General features: G+C 45.8%; 1 protein-coding gene across 2 annotated transcripts; it reads right to left on the reverse strand.

Annotated features, from left to right (window-relative positions):
• Positions 1-12: 12 nt before the first annotated feature.
• Positions 13-20,950, reverse strand: DPP8 (dipeptidyl-peptidase 8). Of its 2 annotated transcripts, none has more exons than XM_009875488.1 (19): positions 20,688-20,950; positions 19,076-19,188; positions 17,948-18,121; positions 16,876-17,044; positions 15,510-15,620; positions 15,000-15,128; positions 13,214-13,275; positions 12,063-12,163; positions 10,772-10,949; positions 9,320-9,479; positions 7,787-7,866; positions 7,095-7,247; positions 6,504-6,639; positions 5,464-5,609; positions 4,518-4,664; positions 3,969-4,121; positions 1,753-1,895; positions 908-1,019; positions 13-359 (listed from the first exon to the last, which is right to left on the reverse strand). In XM_009875488.1, the coding sequence occupies exons 1-19, from the start codon at positions 20,944-20,946 to the stop codon at positions 237-239; spliced, it is 2,649 nt and encodes an 882-aa protein (XP_009873790.1). In that variant the 5' UTR covers positions 20,947-20,950; the 3' UTR covers positions 13-236. The 2 variants fall into 2 exon arrangements, with proteins under 2 accessions (XP_009873790.1, XP_009873789.1); XM_009875487.1 differs by having other exon boundaries at positions 6,501-6,639; positions 15,504-15,620.
• Between the last annotated feature and the right edge of the window lie 1,147 nt (positions 20,951-22,097).

The raw sequence follows: 22,097 nt of genomic DNA on the forward strand, positions 1-22,097 counted from the left end.
GTACCCCATTATACCACAGACATTTGATTCTATTTACAGCTTAAGCTTTAAAGTTATTAGGTCACTGTACTTTAATTTCCTGTATGGCACCAAATTTACTTCTAAAAAAAGTGTCTGTGTGTGTGTGTGTACATGTGGCAGGCACCAAAATGCAACGTTCCATCCTGTTTTCTCTGGTTCCCTACGTCTCCGCGTTCGGTGAAGCAGCCAGTGGAGCAGAGTTGTGCAGAGGTCGGTTACATCGCCTTCAGGGCAGCAATACGGGAGCCCAGATTCTCTTGCAGGTAATACAGTAGATGGAGTTCATAGTGCTCTCCTGACTCGGGCACCCTTATACTGTGTCTCTCCTGAGGGTAGATCTGAAATATAAAATAAGAAGTCATGAGTATCCACAAGAGTCATGGGCACCAACGTTTAAACCAATCCCCAGAGTGACATTTAAAATGTTCACATCATCTCCCTGCATTAACTGTGTTAGTGCTTGAGCTAATACACCCCGCCCTCCACTACCTGAGCCCAGAGACAATCCAGTGCACACTCTACTCCAGCTGGTGCCATGCTGGAGGCAACTGGAGGCCTCACGGAAATCTGCACGCTCCCAGTTCTGCAGCTTGGGTTGGGATACCTGAGCTACATCCGCACAAAACGAGCGGGGTTTAATTAAATGCACAACCCTGCTCTATCTCCAAACTGCAGTTCTCAAGAGCAGCCTTAGCTGCTCCTTTGCTTAATGCTATTTTTGTTTACTCATAAAATCTTTCTTTTAAAAAACAAAACAAAACATTAGGGTCAAATATTACAGTTTTATCCTACCATTCCAAGCTGCCCAGCACAGCCATGTTACAAGTTCCAATTTTGGACTCCTGAAAGACAGACACATACCTTTACACCCTGTTTCTGGCCTTACCTGTAAATCATACGGTTTCCCAGCTCTCACCAAAAAGCTGAGCAAAATACTAGTGTGTGCAAAGTGAACATTCTCATCCAAGAATCCATGTAGCAGCAGCAAACGGTTTGGTCTGAGAAAAGCGAGACAAACATTTCTAGTCAGCATCTCAGAACCTGCCAGTCTTTTTGCCGTCCACAAACATCTCTTCAAAGACACTCGACAGAAGAAAAATATTTGCACTAAAGACAGTGAGTTCACTATTGTAAATTGCTCTGGATGGATGTGTCTCCCAAACCTATTCCTTCCTCCTCTAAAAGTTCTCCGTGCACATGCACGTCATGGTCAGACCTTTTATCTGTAGATGTTCTTTATTCTCAGAAGTATTTCCTATCTTTGACAATTCAACGGCTTAATACTTGCTCAGAACCACTGCGGATTTTCAGCTCTTTGGCAAGAAATCCCACGGTCTCGGCCTGCTCTGCAGGCAACTCTGTGCTGAAACAGCCTTAGAGCACACAGAAAGCCTCCTGATCAACTCACTTGTGTCTGGCTTAATGTGGCTCTAAAGTGCTAATCATACAATTGAATATATGCTTGTTATTTCTTTAGACATAAAAGACAGTCTTCAATTATAGCTGGGATAAAAGGGATTACATGGAATGGCCTGTAATTATGCAAATGTTAATTCAAGTCTCTCAGTGCTGCATTTTGGTCTTTCTATTTATTTATTTGTTTATTATTTGAGACTAGCATTTGTGATTCCAAGACTAAATTGCCAAGAACAGGGAGGCAAAAACACGTCTGTGGGGGCTTGAACTTTCCTGGTAGGAAAAGCAGAAGGCAAGAGTCAAAACCAAACTTACTCAGAAGGAAACTTCTCGGCTTGCATGGCCACTGAACCTAGGTAATACCCCTGCTCGTTGTGATCCGGGTGGCCCATGTAGCGTTCCGTGTAGCCAGTGTCATAGAAAATCCACAGCGTGACGGGTGCTCCGGCAATGGCGACCTGCAATTTCAATGGGGTTCGGGAATGACAACAACCAACCAACCCCCTGCTCTGGGGATGTCCCTCCCTCCCTCCCAGCTCTGTCCCAGTGCAGCTAGAATTGCCCAAAACATGTCGAGACATTTACGATCCACAGCCTACAGTGGAAAAAGGAAAGCAATCCTCACTCTCCTTCCCACTGTTCACATATATCAGCACAGCTCAGCTATGTGCTGGAAAAAATGCAGCTGCTGAAAGTGAGGAAGATCCTGCAGACAAATCAGAAACAACACTAAATATCTCAACTGCAAAGCCTGCCGAGGGAAAGGGATTTTGTCCAAAATGCTCAGGTTTTGGGATGCAAAGCGCTGTCTATTTGAATGCCTAATAGCGATGGGGATGGGTACCTCCCTGGAACTCGGCAAACTACCTCACAAAGCTACTGCCAGCTTGCAGAGCGGCTTATGGAAACAAGACCGATGAGAAAAACAAACAAACAAAACCCACACCAAAATCCCTTTGCAAGTCAGGTATTTTTAAAGGAAAAATATAATAATCCTTAAGGACTTGAGACAAGTAATTATTAAACCTCCCAGGAACATTCTTGTTGGACTTAGACAAAGCAAGAGCAGCCACAAAGAACAAAAACACATCCCAAGAAGAATATCCAGCTCCTGCCACATCTCTACTTTTGAGGTTTGCCCAACAGCAATCTGGCCATTTGCTACAGTGGTCTGAAGTCACATCATCCCCAAACCCTCTTCTCAGCACCTCTCCCTATCCCCAGGCTGCCCTGCTGGCTGCTTCTGAACACACTCTAGGAAGCAGCACGGGCAGTTTGATCTGGGAACAGATCTGCAAAGAAACCGTTCTCTCAGGGCAGGGCAGAAGGAAGGAGGAAGAGAAGGAGGTGTTGTTCTGCAGCAGGACCACTTCCCTTAGTTAGTTAACAGCACAAAAAGCTCAGCTGACACAAATGAGGCAACAGCAGAGACTATATAAGGTACTTTCAGCATAGGTGACCTGAGACTGGTGTAGCTATTCCAGCACAGTTATTGCAAGCTCAACAGTGCAACAATTTAAAGCTCTTTTATGCAGTTCCAGACAGGGAATACCTCTCTGTGCTCAGCTGAATGGGGTGAACAGTTGTTCCTCCTCATCCCAGCTCCCAAGAACAGGCTCTCAGATATTCCAGTACAACTGGCCTACCTACACAGACCCACACTCCTCCTCCACGCCAGACTTCTCCGATGGCAACTCCGTTCTGCGTAAAAGCACCCTGTTCGCGTTAATGCAGGAGGTGTCACAGACAGCGCCACACCTTCCTGTCAGGCCAGGATAAGGTCTGGCTCATCTGGAGCTGGTGGAAGCAAGCACGGTGACGGTGCAGTCACACCACGCTCTTTGGAGTGGTTATGCTCAAATAAGAACACCACGCTCTCCTGTGATTTTGTGTGGAGGGGTAGGAAAGCACAGCACTTAATTGCACAAATGCAATTTTCTGATTTGAGGCATCTCTGTTAGCGTTAAGTACTGGGGCTGTACTGCTATTGCTGTCTGAAAAGCCGAGTCCCACAGCTGTACTAGTACAGACTCACAGCGAATACCAGTCCCAGACACCTCCAGCCGCGACAACGGGCTTACAAAGGAAGAACATCTTATCCCTGTGCTTCACACAGAAACACAAGTGAACTGAGGAGACAACTCACGGTCACATAACAACTTATAACTACTCTTACGATACCCACTGACTGCTGGTTTTAAAAGGTACCGTGGCTTGCTAGCAAGCAGTAGCTTTAAAAAGTGAATCACAGAATAGATTTTCAGATCAGTTATCTGTGAAGTATCAAAAAATAACCAAAGTCTGGAAGTCTAATTAGAAATATCATGGAAGAAATGGTTGTTAGAAAAGCAATTTCTCTCCCAAGTCACCCAAACAGAAAAGTCATGAAGAAAACAGCTATAGCACTGTGTCCTCACTCGTCTAGAGCACGCTCGAAAGTCTTTGTGCTGTGAACACCCATGAGAGGTTACACGATTAGGGGGAAAATTCTGTCTGCGCCACCAGAATAAGTAATCAGTGTAGGAACATACCCTGAAGATATCTGACCTCTGCATTAAAGCCATAAGAGAGAGGTAGCCTCCGTAGGACCAGCCATGAATGCCAACACGATCCAAATCAATGAAGTCGTACTGGGATGCTAAATACTGCAGCCCTTCCACCTGGTCATCAATTTCTATTTGTCCCTGGGAGGGCAGAGAAAACGGTTAAGTCTTGTTAGTTGCAGACAAAAGTTACACTTTCAGGATTTCCAAAGGTAACCACATTCAGACTTTTACTACTTTCTGTTTCTGCAGCACCCAAGCACAGAGCAGCGTGCCACTGTGCTAAGTGTGTTAGAGAAAGATGACCTCTTTCCCCCGTAAGACCATAAATACATGCCAACCCACCTCTTAACTATCCTTTTCAAACCCTGACAACTTTACCCTGTGGAGAGTCTCTCCTCCCTCACATTCACGCTGCTCTGCCACACGCAGTTCCCCTTCCCAAACCCAGGCAGCATCTCCCAGACGATGCTGGGCATCTGTGCCAAATGAGCGCTCCAGCTCAGGTAGGAGCTCCATGCTCAGAGCCCCACTTACCATTTTGTACTTAAAGGCTCCTTCAAACTTCAGCCCTCGGTGACAGGACCCCCTGTTGTCAATGACAACAACAACGTAGCCTAAAGAGGCCAAAGTGTTCAAACGGAAATACTTGATTCCTTTAAAGCGATTGTTCACCAGCTGCACCTGGAATCAAAGAGCAACAACAGAACCATGTATGTAACGGAATCCAGACGTCATCGCTTCAATCCAATCTCAGCTTTTATTTATATTTACCTTCCTTGAAACGTTCTGTACATTTTTATAACGTAATGTTTTCAAGATCCCTCTCCCTGCTATGAAATAAACTCTCCTCGCCCAGTAACAAGCCACTCTGTGTGACAGAGCTGAGCTGAGGGCAACAGACACGGAGCGAGAGGGACGGCTGCTGACTGCACGATCCAACCCTAAGCCCACAGCTCTGCTCTTCGCTCCCTCTGCTCTTTCCCAGAAGAAGATCTTTCCCTTCACAAAGTCTCACTCCAGCTGCCTCGGATTGTAGCCAAGCACAGTAGAGTTGGGAGAATCAAAACAGGACTAAGTGGGAGAAGGACGACTGGGGAGCAAGCGCTCCTCGGCCCACACGGGTAACAGCCAGTGCTAACACAGAACTCCCCTCACACACACATGGGAAAAGTGGAAACAAAGAACAGGAGCCCCTATGGAAGAGGGTCAGGCAGAACACGGAAAGAGGATTATCTGCATCCCCCTTCTCGCAGTTCCAGTTCTGCTACTCCATACCTCTTCTCAGACACGTGGCAGTGCCTCAATCTATTACCTGGAAATCACAACCGCTTAACAGCGCCTTCGGCCACGCGGCTCCTCACCAAACAGGCAAAACCCTGGATGTAAAACCTTCAGCATGGAGCAGGAACCGTTCGTGCAAGGGAGCAGTGGAGTGACGCAGGCCTGCCCGCCCCGCTGCCCACCAGCATGCCACACTCACCTGAGGGCCTCCGTAGATGAAGAGCACAGTGGGGTACTTCTTTCCAGGCTGTAGATTGTGAGGTTTGTACATCATTCCATAGAGAGTAAACCCCGTGGAGCTTTCGAAGGAGAACACTTCTGGGGGGATGTAATCAGGAAGAGGGCCTGCCACAGGACAGAGAGCCTGGTTTAAAAGGGAATCGATGAATAACACAGCTCTGCTTCAGCCCTGTCATCTCTGGAAGTGTTCTAAAAATGTGTAGATGTGGCATTTTGGGACATGGTTTAGTGGCCGTGGTAGTGTTGGGTTGACGGTTGGACTAGATGATCTTAAAGGTCTTTTCCAACCTTAATGATTCTATGATCATGGATCTCACTGCAGTCCCAGTGGAGCTCTTCCACACTTTCCAGTGGATGTGGCTGGTACCGGGCAGAGCCTGGGAATGCTCTGGCCATAGGCGAGCTTTCTCATCGCTTCCCATCCCTTCTCTCCTGGGAACAGCAGTAACTCTGCTCCCCGGACACTGCCGCTACAGGTTTCACACCCTTCCTAACCCCACTTCTGACTCACTGCATTAATACATGGAAAGCATCTGGAGTATGCTGCCTCAGGGAAGGAGAGATGAAAGACAACAGAAACGCAATGGAAAAAAAAAAGTCCCAAGAGCCGTCTCACAAAGACACGAGTAAGCAGAGCACACAACAAGAAGTGCACAGCCCTCCCCAGAAGCATGCTCGTTAACAGGCACGCAGCACAGAGCAAATGACTGCACTTAAATCCCTCCCCCAATGCTAAAACCGTCTGCCTACAGTTTCTACTGGCTCTGGCAGTCGAAACTTGGCAATTTCCACTCTAAATTCCTTCAGGGCCAGCTTATCCCCATTTGTTCCTGAGCTGTAAATGTCACTCCTGTACTTCCAAGGACTCCTCACACAAGCGTGAGTTTCAGAGACAAGTCCAGTCACCCACAACAGCAAATCTCAAGCGAGCATATTCTGGGGCATCTTTCACTCTGTGGCTCTGGTTGTCCTTTTCCACTTTCCCGTTCATGCCACTACCTGCTGAATCTAAAATGGTGGCCCAGAATTCCTTTGTCCTGTGAGCTGCATCATCTTCAAGTCCTGTCAGTCGGTAAAGTGACACACAGTGCGGGTTCTTCTGATTACTGTACTTGCTGATGAACATGTCACAATCCTAGGGAGAAAAAGAACATTACCTTGAACTCCTCCATGCAGAGGCACAAGCAAGTGGTCATTTCTTTCTGCATTTAGATCTTTCTGAAGGTGTTTACAGACCAAATTAAACCAGGAAGTCTGAATGTTTCGATAACAGCAAACAGACTCTAAGAAGCTACAGTCCTTAGCAAGACTCAGACATTTACACTCCAAAGCCAAAATTACACCTGTAAAACCAACAGTGGCATGAGGACCTTGCCACACATCCTCTTCTGGGTGACGCATTCCTAGCTGTCCCAGATGTACGGAACCCCACCTGACACAGGCTCATCTCCTCAGGCGATGTGTAAAATTTCCTTTTGTTACATTCAGATACACCTTTGTCTGCTGATTGATGGAGGACAAGACCTGTGACAAGCCACAGCACAAACCAGCCAGTCCTGCCTAGGCAGGGCCTCACAGGCAAACAGGTACCTGGCTGACACAGCAGGCGTGAGAGTAACCGCGTTCTGTCAGGCGCTTGACTTCTCCAGGATTCTCGTAGTTAACAACATACAAGTGATGCTCTAAAGGCGAGTCTTTCGTGCCTTGGAAGTACACCAGTTTTTTGGCTTCATCCACATAGATCTGCCAAAACCAAAAAAAAAAAAAACCCCAACACATCCCCTCAATCCTGTTTCTTGACAAAACAATACACAGTTCTACCATCCCCACCTTGTTTATCAGCTTTACATTGCAGGTCCTTCACTCTTGCCAGTCTCGCCTATTGCCTGCTCTGCTAAAAAACTCTGCAGATGTGGCACTCTGGGACACGGTTTAGTGGTCACGGCAGTGCTGGGTTGACAGTTCGACTTAATGATCTTAGAGGTCTTTTCTAACCTTAATGATTCTAAAAGCAAGCCAGCTAATGTTGCCTGTGTTGCTTTCCCACACCGTCAAAATCGCCAGCTCTGCAATACCTCCAGAACAGCATGTCAGAGGCAGTGAAGGATGAAGGTCCACCAAAAAAAGCCCACAGGATCCATGCAGTCAAACTCAGCATCAGGGAGTGGCAGAGGCCACTCTTCTCAGGGAGCAGAGCCTCACAAATACGACATGTACTGATCTGTGAGGCCCCGGAGGCCGTCTCCCTGCAGGATATCCCCACAGCAAGAGCAGAGACTCACGTTGGATCCGTGTCTGCCAAGCACTTCCCACTCTCCACTGGTGATCGCTATCTCCTCTTTGATGGGGCACTTGAAATCACCTGCAAACATGCAAACAGAGATCTGACGCTTTTACAATTTACAAAACACGCGGTCACGATAATACTTCTTCCTTCCAAGCTTTTTTACTAGATTAAAGCCACTAGAAACCTGCCTTTGCAGAAGACCCACACCTTTGCCAGCTCCCTAGCAAAATGTTAGGGGTAGCACTATTTAACATTCTGTGAAATATATGTTAAAGGATTCACAGGATTCAACCTGAGGCCTGGACAGCTTGTTTACTTTTTTTTAATTTTATTAAAGTATTTTGTCACTTGTACAGAAAGAGAGGTTTTATACTAAAAAATGAGTGTGCAAAGGGAATCACAGGTATCAAAAATGGAGAATTCTGCAACAGGGTGGGGAACAACTCTGCTTTTATTTTGCTTAGAATGAGGGAGATTTAGTAAGAAAAAGAAGTCCAAGGCATTCAAAGAAATTTAATCCACCCAAGACACAATGCTATTTGGGAAAAGAAAAACCAAACCGAAGAGTCGCATGAAACTAGGAACTCTAGTAAAATTCGATGTATTTTTGTTTGAGCATGCAGAGCTCTTTAAGTGCCTTCAACACACCCCAAGTAAATAAAGAATGACAGCACGAAACTGTAAATTAAAGAACACGTGCTGTGGAAAAACCACTCCGGGAGCTTTGCACACAGCTATATCACACACCTGAGCAAGATCAGGCACACATGCTCCTTGAATTTTTTTTTTTTTTGCTTGAAATGACTCTTCCTCATTTCCATTTGCTGCCAGTAATTCTCTCCCACCAACATCTCCGTCTATACAGCAACACCGTGACCGTTTTTAGGACCAGAGAGGAATTCTCTGAACAGCTGTCATATCATAGATTTTGCTGCCAAGCACACAAGTTCACTTTAAGGGAACTAATGTGTGGGCACACTCAGACAGGGAGACCATCCAGGGACCTTTTTAGATCGTGTTCAAGCTGTGCTCTGTCAGCCTCTCTGCTACCAACCCGCTTGTGCAGGCTGACAAAGACTATGTCGGTTTTACTTGCAAAATCGAGTCCTGAACCAACGTGCAACCAATGCCTATCAGATAAACTGGACCCAGCACATCTGAGGCAGCCGTGTCATTGCTGTAATGATTAACCTCTGGCAAAGTCAGCGCACAAACCGTCCCAACGTTGACAAGGAAAAGCCAACAGAGTGTATTTCACAGCGTCACACAGGGAGCTCGTTTCCCAGCTGATTTTTTGAAACTTCTCCCTCTAGTGCGTGAGGAAGAATTGGGGTTAAAAACTAAGGCATGGTGAATACAGAATAACCCCTGTACGATTTCAAGAGGAATGACTGTGCAGCAAAGTGCTTTCCTGAACAACAGCAGGAGTTTCCAATAAGACAGTAATTCCTGTCACCCGGAAGGACATTTATTTCCTCACTAGTCAGCAGCAAACGCCCAATTAAAGGAAAAGACTAATTTCACTTACTCGGAGCGGGGAGGCCTCCACATGACCGTTTATACTTGCTCTCCTTCAAAACTGAGATGACTTTGTAGAGGTGCCGGAATCCTGTTTTACACTCAGAGGCAAAAATGAATTCTATCTCATCTTCACGGGTTTGAGGGAAAACATAGAAGATATCATGGATCTGTGGAGTCAAAGCAGTGGATCACTGTTATCAGCAGGACTTTGTCACTGAAGTCACATAATAACCTGCTCTAATTGCTCAATGCAGACCCCACAGTTCACACTATCAAGGTGCAGCACTGTCCCTTACTGGGAGAACCAGTCCTGCTCTTGAGCGGGGGGCTGTCTGCAGACAGTAGCCACGTATGTTGCACAGCTTCAGGTGTTTTGCTCATCTGACTCTAAATTCTGACAAAACTAATTAAGTTTTTCTGCGTCTACCTTTCCAGCTTAGACAGAGACTGGTCCAGCTTAGACAGAGACTGGCCCAGCTGTGCAAGACAGCACAGGAGAGCCTCTCACTGAAATCAGAGTTCAGTGACCCCCTCTACCTAGCACTGTCTAGAAGCCCACAAGTGCAGGGGAAAGATAAGATGACATCATCTTTCCACTCATGAAGACACCAACTTGGACAATCTTTTGAGACAGCATTTATCTGCACAGTATGAGCTGCCAGTCAAAAACCTCTCCAGCCAGTAAAAATAATGGAGAAAGGAAAACTCGCTGCACCAGTCTGAAACCATGCACACTATTACTAAGAAAACGTGGTACCCTAGAGAGCACTTGCTATATAGGGACCATTCACTGGGAGGCTTTTTGCAAAAGCTCCCCGCTGAAAGATCCAACTACCTGTCAGGGATTGATGCTCCCAGGCCTTCCTACAGCCTGGCACCCCTCCAACCAGAGGTCATTTTCGAGGCATCGATCTTTATCTGCACAAGTGTGAACAGCCCTTGTTTTTACAGCGTTAGCTTACGCACCAGTGTCCACTCTCACGGCACAGGCCCTATGGCACACGTCCGAGAACATGACATGCTAATTAATTTCACCAGACCGTATGTAGTTAAGGAGGGGGTTTAGTGACCGCTAGCAGACTCTCGGGATGTGTTCACCCAGTGTCATCCAGATACAGCTTCGCTGGCTGAAGAATACTCAACCTGCTGGCGGTGAACAACTGGTGCCAAGAAGCTGGAGGTTAGTAACAACACTGCAGGCAAAGGGGCTGCCCTGTGATGCCAGAGCCCTGGGCTCTGCTCTCAGCTGTCTGATCACTGCGCAGGCTCAAGCAAAGTGGCTCTGCCTTCACATCCCAAATCCATACTAGTTTTTACAACAAGAAGCACAGAACATGCACAGAACTTGCACAACAGGAACATTTGCCTGGGCAGCACCGTAATACCAATGTTGCTCAAGTGCTACAAACAGGGTCTTGAACAACAAACTGTCCGAGAAGGCTGAAATTCAAATTCTTACATTTATCCAGATGTCTGTTGTCTCTTCATAAATAATGAAAGGTGTAACAGAATCTGGCACAGCATCGATAAGTTTCTGTCTTTCCATTGCATCATCTTCTGTGGGGATGAATAATGCAGGAGGGATCAAGACTATCTGAAGCCGGGTTTGGGAGCGATCCAGTAAGATGGACCAGATGCTGTTGGGGAGACAGATATTAGAGAAAATAAACACGCAACCATGAGGATTAGACAGGCCTGAAAATCTCGACAGACACTCATTAGCACTAAGGCATTTTGAGGGAGTCAAGAACATTCAATTTCGGATTAAGCACAAAGCCATGTGTCAAATTTCACCCACATAAACAAATCTCTTCCATACCCAAGAACCTATTTCAGTTCATTTCAATATTGCATAAGCACTGCAGGTTCAAAAGTTTAATTCTATTCTCCCAGATTTCAATTGTGCTTCAGGGGAGAAAGAGAAGAGAAAAATCAGAGGGAATAATGAAGCAGAAAATTTCAGTGGAAATTTCAGGATGCTTGTGAAAATACTGATGTTTTAAATCTATACGTGGCAGAGAATAACACTGGCACCTAAATGGACTTGCGGCAGGCTCTGCCATGCTTCTGATTTGCATGGACCTCTAACAATAATCCCACAAAAAGCAAAATAATGCAGTAAATATCCCCTGTATTTCTTTCACTTTTTTTGGGGGGGGAGGGGAGGGGGCGGGAAATTAGAAAGGCCACTTTTAGCTCTGAGAACTGGAGAAGTGCAATTCTGGAGAAGCTTCTGGCGAGTTAGAAACACTGTACTACATCATCTACAGGGTTAAAAAAATGACATGCAAATGTAAGTAGCACTTACAGCCGGTTTTCTGATCAGTAAGTCTGGTCAGCAAGGATGGTCCAGTGGTTAGGGCGCTAGCCTAGGGCCTGGGGGACCTGGGCTCATTTCTCTCCTCAGACTTCCCGTGTGACCATGGCAAGTCACTGAGCCTCTCTGGGCTTCAGGTCCCCATCTGTAAAATGGGGACAATAGCACTGCACTGTCTCTCACAGGGATGCTGAGAGGACACAAACATCAAAGGCTGTGAGTGCCCGATACCAAAGCAGTAGGGCCAGGTACCAGAGAAAGAGACGAGAACTCTGGTTTGGTTCGGGAAAAATCGTCCCCTCTGCACAAACGAGATTGTAGAAACGTAAAAATGAAAGCAGGCTTAAGCTTGGAGAAGGCAGAGACCGCTACATTCTGCTTCTAACTGCATTGCCCCAAACCCTCTAAGCAGAGACAGGATTAACATACGCACTATTTTCCTTCTGGCGTCCACCCAGCTCTAGCAATGTACTCTACTCCTTCAAAGAGGATCTCGAACGGCTGAACTAGCTCTTTATCCACAACATCTGCAATCTGTTGACAAAGCAGCAATTCAGTGACACTGAGATGAACCCCCACAACCAATTTTTCATGCATGTTGAGAGTCTGGACACAGAAGACTTCTTCTGCGTAGCTCATGCAATTTAGATCGTTCAGCCTTTCCAACACAGGGGATTCAACCCTGTTGGCAGCCAGACACCAGAACAGTGCGAGCTGCACGCTGCCAGCACAGCCAGCGCTGCGACTCCAGAGATCTAGATGCTGCTCACAAATCCATCGCTCGTCTCAGACAAGTCACTTGAACACTCAAGTTTCTCCGTGTAAAGGAGAAGCGGCGATTTTGTACCAAGTTATTTTCTAAGATGTTTTCATCTGTAGATGTTGAGAACATCCTGCTCGACATCCAGTTATCAACGTGGTTCTAACTCACGATATGCAGTTCTGCAGTCTAACCCTGCTGGGACTGGGAACAAGTCACCATCATACCCAAAGGGTCGTGACAGCGTTCCCTGCCTTCGCTGGCTGATCTCAGCATCGCTGACCAGCAGGTGACTGCTGAGGACTGAAGGAGCTCGAGAGCAGAGAGGATCCCAACAACGTACGGCTGTTACTGGATCTGTTTGGTAAGATTAACTTCCCAACTGTGCAAAGATCTTGAACTAGGCTACGGAAATTCTGCATCTGTTTAAAAAATTCTGGGGCAAAATCAAAGTTCATCTCTTTCCGTAGGTTCACACTTTTTAAGGTGATATGTTGTCTTTGCAATCAAATTTTCCTAATATCCACAGCCCATCAAGAGATCCATCCCATAAGAAGCTCTAACCACCCACACCTAAAATACTCTGCTCTGCAGCTGAGTTCATAAACCAGTGGTAGAGAAGGAAAGCAGAGCCTTGAGAAATCCTGCTGCACACACAGACACCAAGTATCTGCACATGAATGAGCCAAGTGCACTGTCTCCAGAGAAGCCATTATTAAACCCAAGAAAGTTTGTTTGTACTGAACTGGAAGATTAATTTTACCAAAAAAAGAGTATCAGAGAAATTGTATTTGTTTGGAAAACAAGCAGAACATTGAACTTACTCTGCCTTCCGCATTGATTGTCACTTCAGATATCTTGAAAGTGACCTTTGGATTTGCCGTACCTATAAAAACAGATGTTAGCAGTCAGGCACCAAGCGTTTGCTTCCAAGAGGGCAGACCTGAACTGTGGATTATTGTGGTGTTATTCAATACAGAACGTGAAAAAGCAAACAGTAGAATGCTCTTTGATCAAATAGCCTACCTGCACATGTGAGAGACAGCAAAGAACCAGGCAGGAAAAAAAGAGAGTGCAAACATGAGGCAGACTCAGTGGATGTAAGCCTGCAAACACTGCTACTGTCACGGGCAGTCTTCTCTCCCACAGCCAAAGGACACACAGACCAGCTGGCAGTAAATGCTCGCAAGCGATCGGGGTAGCAAAGCAAGCTTTGGTTTGCCGTTTGGCTGCTGTTCTCGAGGTCATGCATAAAAAGTGAGCCAGTGCTAAAAAGCATCTTGGAAAATTAGAGCAATTCACTCTTTTAAAAACCTACTCCTATGACTAATGTGGTTAAGATAACAACGGGACACATTTGTGTTGAAGGCTGAAAATCTAAAGTTAACTCTTTACACAAATTGTTTTCTCAACTTTTCTCAAGCTTTGCCCTCAGAACAACCCACTGAAAAGGGCTATTGCCCCTGCAGCTCAGACTGGAAAGTAAGGCCAAGAGATTTTATTTTATTATTTGTTTTTAAAAAGGGATTTGGTCTTTGCTTGGCCCATTTTCCCCAAGTGCAGAACACAGCACTGAACAGAGCTATGACAAAATACTCTCAGAAATCTGGGCATACACAAGTGCCAAAAACCCATGAGGAGTCATCTCTCACCTCCCAGGCTAACACTGAGCCTTTCTTCCTACTCAAAACAAGTAGTAAATCAGGATCATGTGCAGAAAACTTTTTCTAGTGGATCAGGGAATCTGCAGGCTCTGAATGAATTCTGCAGTTTGGGAAGGTCAGTCAAACAGAATGTATTTCTCAAAAAAAAAAATGAGGATTTCAGGAGTGAGGAAAGAGAGCGAATAACTGCTGTCTGTGAGCAACATGCTCTAGTGTAACAGCAGGGAAGTCTTAGAAAAACGAGGGTCAGACTATTCAAATCTGCCCCACATACCCAACAGTGAATCAGACCTCAGCAGGTTTGCTTAAATCCCGTTCCCTGCTTCCAATGACACTCCACGTAACATGCTTCAAGCCTGCTCTCAGCCCCTCACTGCTGAAGCTGCCAGATCATCTGCTGGTTGAAAACATGATGACACGGACTTTCCCTGGTAGGCTGTAAGCATGCCGAGTTTGTTGTTCGAAGTCCAAGAGCAACCACAGAAACCAGAGTCCTTCAGAACACGAACCATCAGGCCACTGCCAGGAGCTAAACAAAAACCCTCTCAAAAAAGCAGGCGGCCACAAATCTGCAGCTACTCCCTCAGGGGCACAGGCCTGTAACGAGAACCAGCTTCTCAAGAACTCAGGTCTGGCAGGATCTGAGACAGCAGCTCCAAACTAGTGACAATCAGATAAGGTTTCTGTCAACTTCCAAGAGATCCAGACTTGGAGCTCTTAGTAACACCGTGGCTGGAATATCAGCACGGTTGCCAGTGACCAATCTAACGTCTACAGCAGCAGTTTCCCCAAACGCATTCCCACTACTTGGACACCAATCTAAAGACTACTTGACACCTCTCCGACAATCCCCTGCTCTAGGCTGCGAGAGTCACTACTGTCAGGCACGTGGAAGAAAATACGTGTCCCCCAGAAACAGAGATGTAAGGCATCAAAGTCTCCTCACCAGTTTTAGGGTATCGGAAAGAATCTGTTTTTCTCGTCTCCAGCATGGGCGATGTGACATGAATAATTTCCACCTCTGACTCATCATTTTCTTCATAAAGAATTCGAAGAACTTTACCCCCATTCAGTGCTGCAAATGAATTAATATTTCCTGGTCAGAAGAGCTCTCGTTATCATTCATCGCAGGCATCAATATTCTGAGGAGCACAAGCAGCTTGGAAAGATGAAGCAAAATCCAACAAAGTCTGTGATTCACGTTTCATTAAGCAAAACACCTCCGAGATTCTTACAACTCCTACCACTGTTGTCAAAAGGAAAGTCTCTTCCCCCAGTAACACGCGTTCACAAGTTGCCACTGTAACATGCCCACCGCTGCAGATAGTTCAAACAGAACTACAAGTTCCTATCTTGCACAAAGACAAGTACAGATAAAAAATAACTCTGCACTGGACAGCACAGCAGCGGGGCCGCTACTTGAGCCTATCAGACACGCTGGATGCACCACACTTACTCGGCTCTGCCTTCGGGCTCCACCAGTAGCCAGTGTATCTGTCAAACTCCTCCTGAAGCACGAAAGTGGCCACGCCGGCACATTTCGGATCCTCCTCAACGTTGGCCAGTTCTAAAAAAAAAAAAGACTCAAACGAATTAGCTCACGATGTACTGCAGAATCAAACCAGTTCTGCATTATCCCAAACACGGCCCTAGTTCACCCCTCGGGGAACAATTACGCAACGAAAAATCTGACTTCTCAGCAGATTTGTTTTCTGCTTCCACCCTGCTCTGTCGATTTATTTATGGAGGATCTAATCCCCTCTGACATGGCAGCTTCTTTTAGGAAAGGAAAGTCATTCTCCCTTCTTACTCCTACCCAATTAGTCTCTCAATTTCCTATGTACTCATCGAAGAAAGAAAATGTTCTCTCTACCTGAGCTCAGTGAATTGGAACCACAACTTTTAAGAAAATCCAAGAAAAAAACAAAAACCAAAAAAACACAAACCAAACTCTTCTGAACAACTGAAACTGAAAATATCAACATTCAGAACAACAAAAGCATCAGTATTTCATTCACTGTACAAACCAAAAGTAACAGACTTACATAACATCTCAACATGATGACATATCCATAGGGCTTCAATATTTTTCCTGTTACCCTGGAGGTAACTTAGCAGCGCTCCATAAATAATTATCATCTGAGAAGGAGTCATTGCTACAGTTTATTTTTAATGTACTTACATAATATTTTAATATTTAACATTTAAATAAGCTAAAGCATTATTATAAAGTGTCAGAAATTTAACTAAAATTTAAATTATATACTTTAAATACAAAGTATGATTTAAATACAAAACACACTTGATTTTTGAAGTGTTTTATCCACAATTTCCCATTTTCCTTCCTTCAGGATACATGTCTAAACCAGAGTTGGAGAGGGCAAGAACTGAGGACCTAAGTTACTGAGTGTGAGGGGCCAGCAGAAGCCATGGTGCTGTTCAGAAACTGTCTATATCCTTCCCAAACGGCCCTGCAGGCTGACTTCACTGACAGAAACTTTCCTCCAGCTCTATTCCACCCACAGGTACCCCTACACAAAAAAAAGGCTGTTCCAGTAAAAAGGAACGCGCTACGCTTCAGTAGAGGAGCCCTTCCACATATATTGAACAAATAACTCATTCTGCCAGATTCCACAGTGCAGGGAAAAGAACCATCCCACAATATCGGCACTAGAGGAAACACATCGAACGTGACAAGCAAGGTGGAATGAACAGTGGCCATTCCCCCAGATTTCAGCAGAACCCCTAGTGCCATTGCTTAATTCAGTCTAGCAAGAACAAGTGCAGAGGAGGTGGAAACATTTTAATTCGGGATGCATTACCATTGTGCACAAATGTTAGCCTCCTTTCCTCTCTGGTTTCTATATTAGATACCCAGATATCATTGCTATGGATAAACGCAATCCAATTTGGATCAGCTGGGCAAAGCTTGGGATCCATCCGGATATTTGGACAACTGGTCTCTACCAGAATGGGTCTTAAAGGCTGTTGCTGTTTGAAAGAAAAAAAAAAAAAGGCACAGTAAGCAATGATAACACATGGACACTTAGAGAAACTAACTGGGATTATCAAGTCTCTAAGACCACAGTAGCGTGAACACCGACTTCAGATACATTGTTTGACAACACAGGAATTTATCAATTTTAAACACAGAAAAATAGTAGGCAGATGTTTTATAGGGAAAGGTGTGTTTCTACTGTGGTTGCACAGATCCCACCAGGGCCTCTTTCACCAGTGCTGCGGATTAGCCACAAATCAGAAGGCAGCTTGCCTAGAGAAGCCTGGCACACTCTTAAAAACAGCACCATAAAAAGGGGCTGGCAGAACATACAATCTTGTCTTCCAAAAGCAACGCAGGGTACAGTAAATTCCCCCTGACAACAGAGTTAGACAGACACTGAGCATCTGTTGTAATAATAAGAAATTATTTCAGCTTTGAAGTCCAGCTTCAGCACCAGCAGAATAAAGGTTGCTTGTTCTGCAAGTTACACAGCCAAATCTCGTAACACGCACAGCAACGGCTGCCCAACAGTGACCTCTAAACCAGAGCTGGGGAACAAAAGCTGCCTCTGACGTGACTTCTGACTACAGGAAAGAGCATGGAGCATCACAGCTTTGTGTCACTTTTTCCTGCCGTCGCTACCTGCGAAAATTCACAAAATCTGGCGTCCTGCCTCGCTGCCACCATTTCTTGTAATTCTCCACCTGAGTTTCTACAACCGTGGAAACGCATCCCTATGGAAGACTTCTCCACGTTTCGAGGCTTATCAAGGCTGCTTGCCACGCCAGCGCAGCAGCAACTGATGATCGCACTCTACTTTCGCTGCAAGCTAAAGGAGTTTCTAGCCAGAGGAAAGCAGGACTGCAGAAAACACGAGAGATGAGTAAACTCACAGTGAATCCGTGAGGGCCTCCATCTTTCACATGATAAATTCCACTCCCAGCTTGAAACAGAAAGGTGCCACTCTCTCGGTGGTAATCGTAAGAGGCGATCCCGACGGTGCCAATTCGCTTCCTCTCTCGTAGCAACTCCTCCTCACGAGAGTACATCCCATAGTCCAGGATGGCCTGAATACAGGCAAAGAAGCACAATCAACACCTCTGTTCTGTGTGTCTTACTAGATACCGTCAGGGCATCTCTGCATGCCAAGCTTCCAGGAGCAGATGGCTGTGCAGACACCCTCCTCCTCCAGAATCCTGCCGGCAGCCAGAAGCCTGCTCCTGCTCGTGCCTCTGTCTTCAGCGCCTGTAGGTGCAGGCCGTGACGGGATCCTACACAACCGTAAACCTGACAACAACCGTAAACCTGACAGCCACTTCTCCCGGAGCAGGGCGGGCATTATTTCTAATATTCATCAGTCTGAAGGTGTAGTTACATCTGGAATGAACGGGATGCTAACTTTTGCAAAGATAAACAGTGACCGGTCTGATGGGATGAGAGCTCAGCACGGATTTTCTCTGGCTGACAGTCTCAGGAAATAAGATGGGAAAAAACCCCTACACCTAATTCCACATGAGGTTTTTTCCCCCCACCTCCTCCAACCTGCCACAGCGCCTGGGGTGGGAGTGGTGCAGGCTTGCCAGGCACAGAGGTGAAAAGGGAACACGCGTGCTAGTGAGAGGGAAAGGGATCCTCTGCTCCAGCATGAGTCACAAAACCACTGACTGATGCTCAGGGCACACTCATCACTTCCCCCTGCAAGACAGCGATTGTTGGAGACTCAAGGCTCCTTCGGCAATCCCCAGGATCCCACAGGAGAGAATCTGATGCAAATTAGCACTCGCAGTCTCTGCCAGCAAAGGAGGAACACAAGTTTTACGACACACAAAGGCCGTAACTCCAAACGCAGGTGAGAACACTGTGCTTGTTTTCAGGACGGCTGCAGCGTCAGCCAGGTACAAGGAGAATCTTAAAATGTTTAAGACAATAACCTCCAAATTTTAATGATGCCTTATAGGTACAATCCCAAAGCCTGTGTACTTGCTAGGCTGCCAAGAAGCACGAAAGAAATAAGAACCCACCGGAAAAAGATCCAAAAGAGGCTTCCAGGAAAGCAACAGCACAGCAGCTTTGTTTATGGTTTTGGGAATTTCAGAGTAGAAGAGCGTGTTCTCCCTGTTCTCCCCAGACATCGCTATTGTGAAAGTGAGGAAAAAACAAAAAAAAAGTAGATTAACTTGCTGTTAATAAAAAAAAACCACACTCAAAAGCATAACAAGCAACAGTTTCACAGGCTCTTGCTATGAGAGAAAGTACTAATGGTCTCTGCACTGCAGCCTCACTCTGAGAATTCCCTGCTTCACAGAAATGAACGTCACTGAGAAGGCAGAGAACGAGGAAACATGCCCAGGCCTACCCCATGCTGCCTGATGCATATCTGTCGTCTCGAAGGCTAAGGGCCCTTTATAAGCTTTTAAAATCAATGCTAATTCCCCCAGCTGACATACAGCACGATGCAGCTTGTGTTTCAAAGATAATGCGTCTTCAGGAAGGTTTGAACATCCCTTCCCTGCTCCTTTCCCTCAGTGCTATTCAGATTTCTGTCAAGGCACATGGGGATCAGCCCAGTGGGAGCCAGATGTAGCCCAGGGAAGGCGAAGCCTGACCTATAGCTCAGGAAATGGCAAACGAGCTCCTCTCAGCTGGAGTCAGCCTTAACCCTCCTCCAATGTGCTTGAACTCAACATCGTTCAAGGATTACGACCTCCGTCCTCTGAAAAGGGGAAAAAGAGACAGAGCAGCAGCTTCATGACTATGTCACTGCACAGCACATGCAGTTCTGGCTCCTAGGTATTTGTTCTGGCCACTGCTTCTCCCCCTATGCATTTTTTTCCTGCATTTACGTTCAGTTAGTGCAGCTTTCGACAGAAGCGTCTCCCTACCACAAGGTCTGCTCCAAAAAGCCACCCAGAAGCTTCCTCACGGCATCATTTATAGTGCCAAATCACTTCAAGCACAGCTGCAATTTAGAAATGCAGATATATCAAGTGAACACCGATTAGTGAAACAATGCAGAAATGAGGCACTGAGGCCAAGAACAATAAACGACATTAAGTTCTTCATTATCAAGACCAAGAATGTTGAGAAAAACATTTACTCTTCAAGCTGCCCCCACCCTACATTGTTATTTATTCCCTTCAGAATCCCTGGGATACCCACTCCATCAGTATCCAAGGCACAAAGGACTCTCAAAATTACATTCATAATCTTTGTTTTGGAAGGAAACTTTGAAGGAGGAAAAGGTTCTACCCACTAGTTGTAATTAAGAGAAAGGAGATCAAGCTGACATAGTTTTCAGAGGAGGGATATCGTACTTTGTGCGAGAGAAAACAGACTGAACAGACTTAACCCATCCTCCCACCGAGTGAACAACCCCCAAAGGACACTTCCCAGTTGTCTTCCAGCTCCAGCAGGCCTAATGGGTCACCTCCAACCACATCATTTCTGTGGGAGATCACACGGCAAGTTTTAATGAGACATTATGATCACGATCGTGACATCTGACCAGCCAATCTGGCCTGAAATCCATTCTGATTTAACTGCCAGAAACACCCAGCTCTCAAGAACAGTCAAATCCGAACCGCCTCTGCAACGAGTGTTCAGTCAAGACACAGGCTGTCGCAGCAAGCTTACCTAGATAGTAGATCCTATAGGAATGAGGTCCTTCGGGATCATTTTTCTTCACAAACGTGAAGTCGTGAGGGGCTTTTGCCATCATGTACCCATGATACTTCCGTGTGTCTGTGAGCAGTTTCCGAAGCTGGCTCCAGGAATGTCTCTCTACATAGAAAGGTTCCAGTTTTGGCTGCTCTTCCCTCTGGACCTGCTCCTCACGGCCCGCAGTTTCAAAGATTTCAAGGCCCGGCTGTTCAGTTTCCATGGCTGCTGCCATGTTGCATGTTGCTGGAAGAGCAGAATAGCAGAGGTTCAGCATTGCCTTCCAGCAGGCCAGAAAACATCCCCTTCAGACTCTCAAAACACACCACAGCAAAAGCGCTGTAAGAAAAACCACCAGCTCATGGGAGTTAAAAAACAACAGGATGAAGAGGACTAGGAAAGAGATTTCTACTGCAAAAAATGGGCTGTCATCACTCAGCCTTTTAGAATGCGACAAGACCTTCAGAGAGCCACAGAGATTTATTGGCGTTTGCCTTTTGCAAGCCCCCACGTACCAAGTGCTTATTTCCTTTCACAAAGTGAATAAATTCTTCCCCGTTAAGCTCGTACCTGCTTCCTCCTCTCTGCAAACTGCATGAATTTCATCTCACTACACCAATAACACAACAAGTGACAATCATGACTGCAGCAAGATCTGGGACAACCAACTGCTTAGAAGAAACAACATAAGCAGTTGATTTGGAACCACCAGGCCATATACAATGGGCCCAGGCAACTGCACGCCCTTATTCCCATTTTCCTGGGTTGGCCTCCATCTCCTTTCAAACAATGCTTGGAAGGGTTTAGCCATGATCATCACTATCATATAATCCCAGGGATAATCACAAATATTGTATGGATAAGAATCTTCCAGAATTGTGAGGCTATACCAGAAGAAAGGCAGAGTGTAAAAAAAGCATTTCAGAAATAGATTTATCTGCAGTTATACACTCCTGCTACAGAGTTTATTATTGGAGAGGTAAAGGCGCAAGGATTGTCAATCCTCAAAAGGAGGGTTTTTTTTTTTTCTATATATAGCATGGAAAGACCTCGCAACTGTTCCGCACACTGCCAAGGCAGAGTGGCATGGCCTGATGTAAACACTAATACAGCCTAAGTAAAGCACTAAAGGACCACTCAATCTCAAGGTATGGGCTTGGACAGAACAGCTACCCGAGCAAAACTCTCTGACAGACAGGCTCTCCTGCAGCTCCACACAACAGCTGAGACCTCTTGTCACAGACAAGTGAAAAAGAGGTGACCTACACCTTGGACCAAACCCACTTTAACACAAACTGCTAAATGAAGAGCAAGCCTGAATTAAAAGTTCGACAATACAAACACAACACACCCAGGTCTTTCTCTGGTCCACAACACAAAAATACA

The sequence above is a fragment of the Apaloderma vittatum genome, unplaced genomic scaffold, assembly GCF_000703405.1.
Source record: "Apaloderma vittatum isolate BGI_N311 unplaced genomic scaffold, ASM70340v1 scaffold7308, whole genome shotgun sequence".
In the NCBI taxonomy this organism is placed as follows: domain Eukaryota; kingdom Metazoa; phylum Chordata; class Aves; order Trogoniformes; family Trogonidae; genus Apaloderma; species Apaloderma vittatum.

What these genes read in the sequence shown, in the direction of transcription:
- DPP8 (XM_009875487.1), bottom strand. Translation starts at nt 20,946, where the DNA reads ATGGCAGCAGCCATGGAAACTGAACAGCCGGGCCTTGAAATCTTTGAA. An exon ending in TTTCCGATACCCTAAAACTG is followed by an intron (nt 13,276 to 14,999) that starts GTGAGGAGACTT and finishes CTGTTTTTATAG; the next exon opens with GTACGGCAAATCCAAAGGTC. An exon ending in CAATCAATGCGGAAGGCAGA is followed by an intron (nt 12,164 to 13,213) that starts GTAAGTTCAATG and finishes CTTTGTCAACAG; the next exon opens with ATTGCAGATGTTGTGGATAA.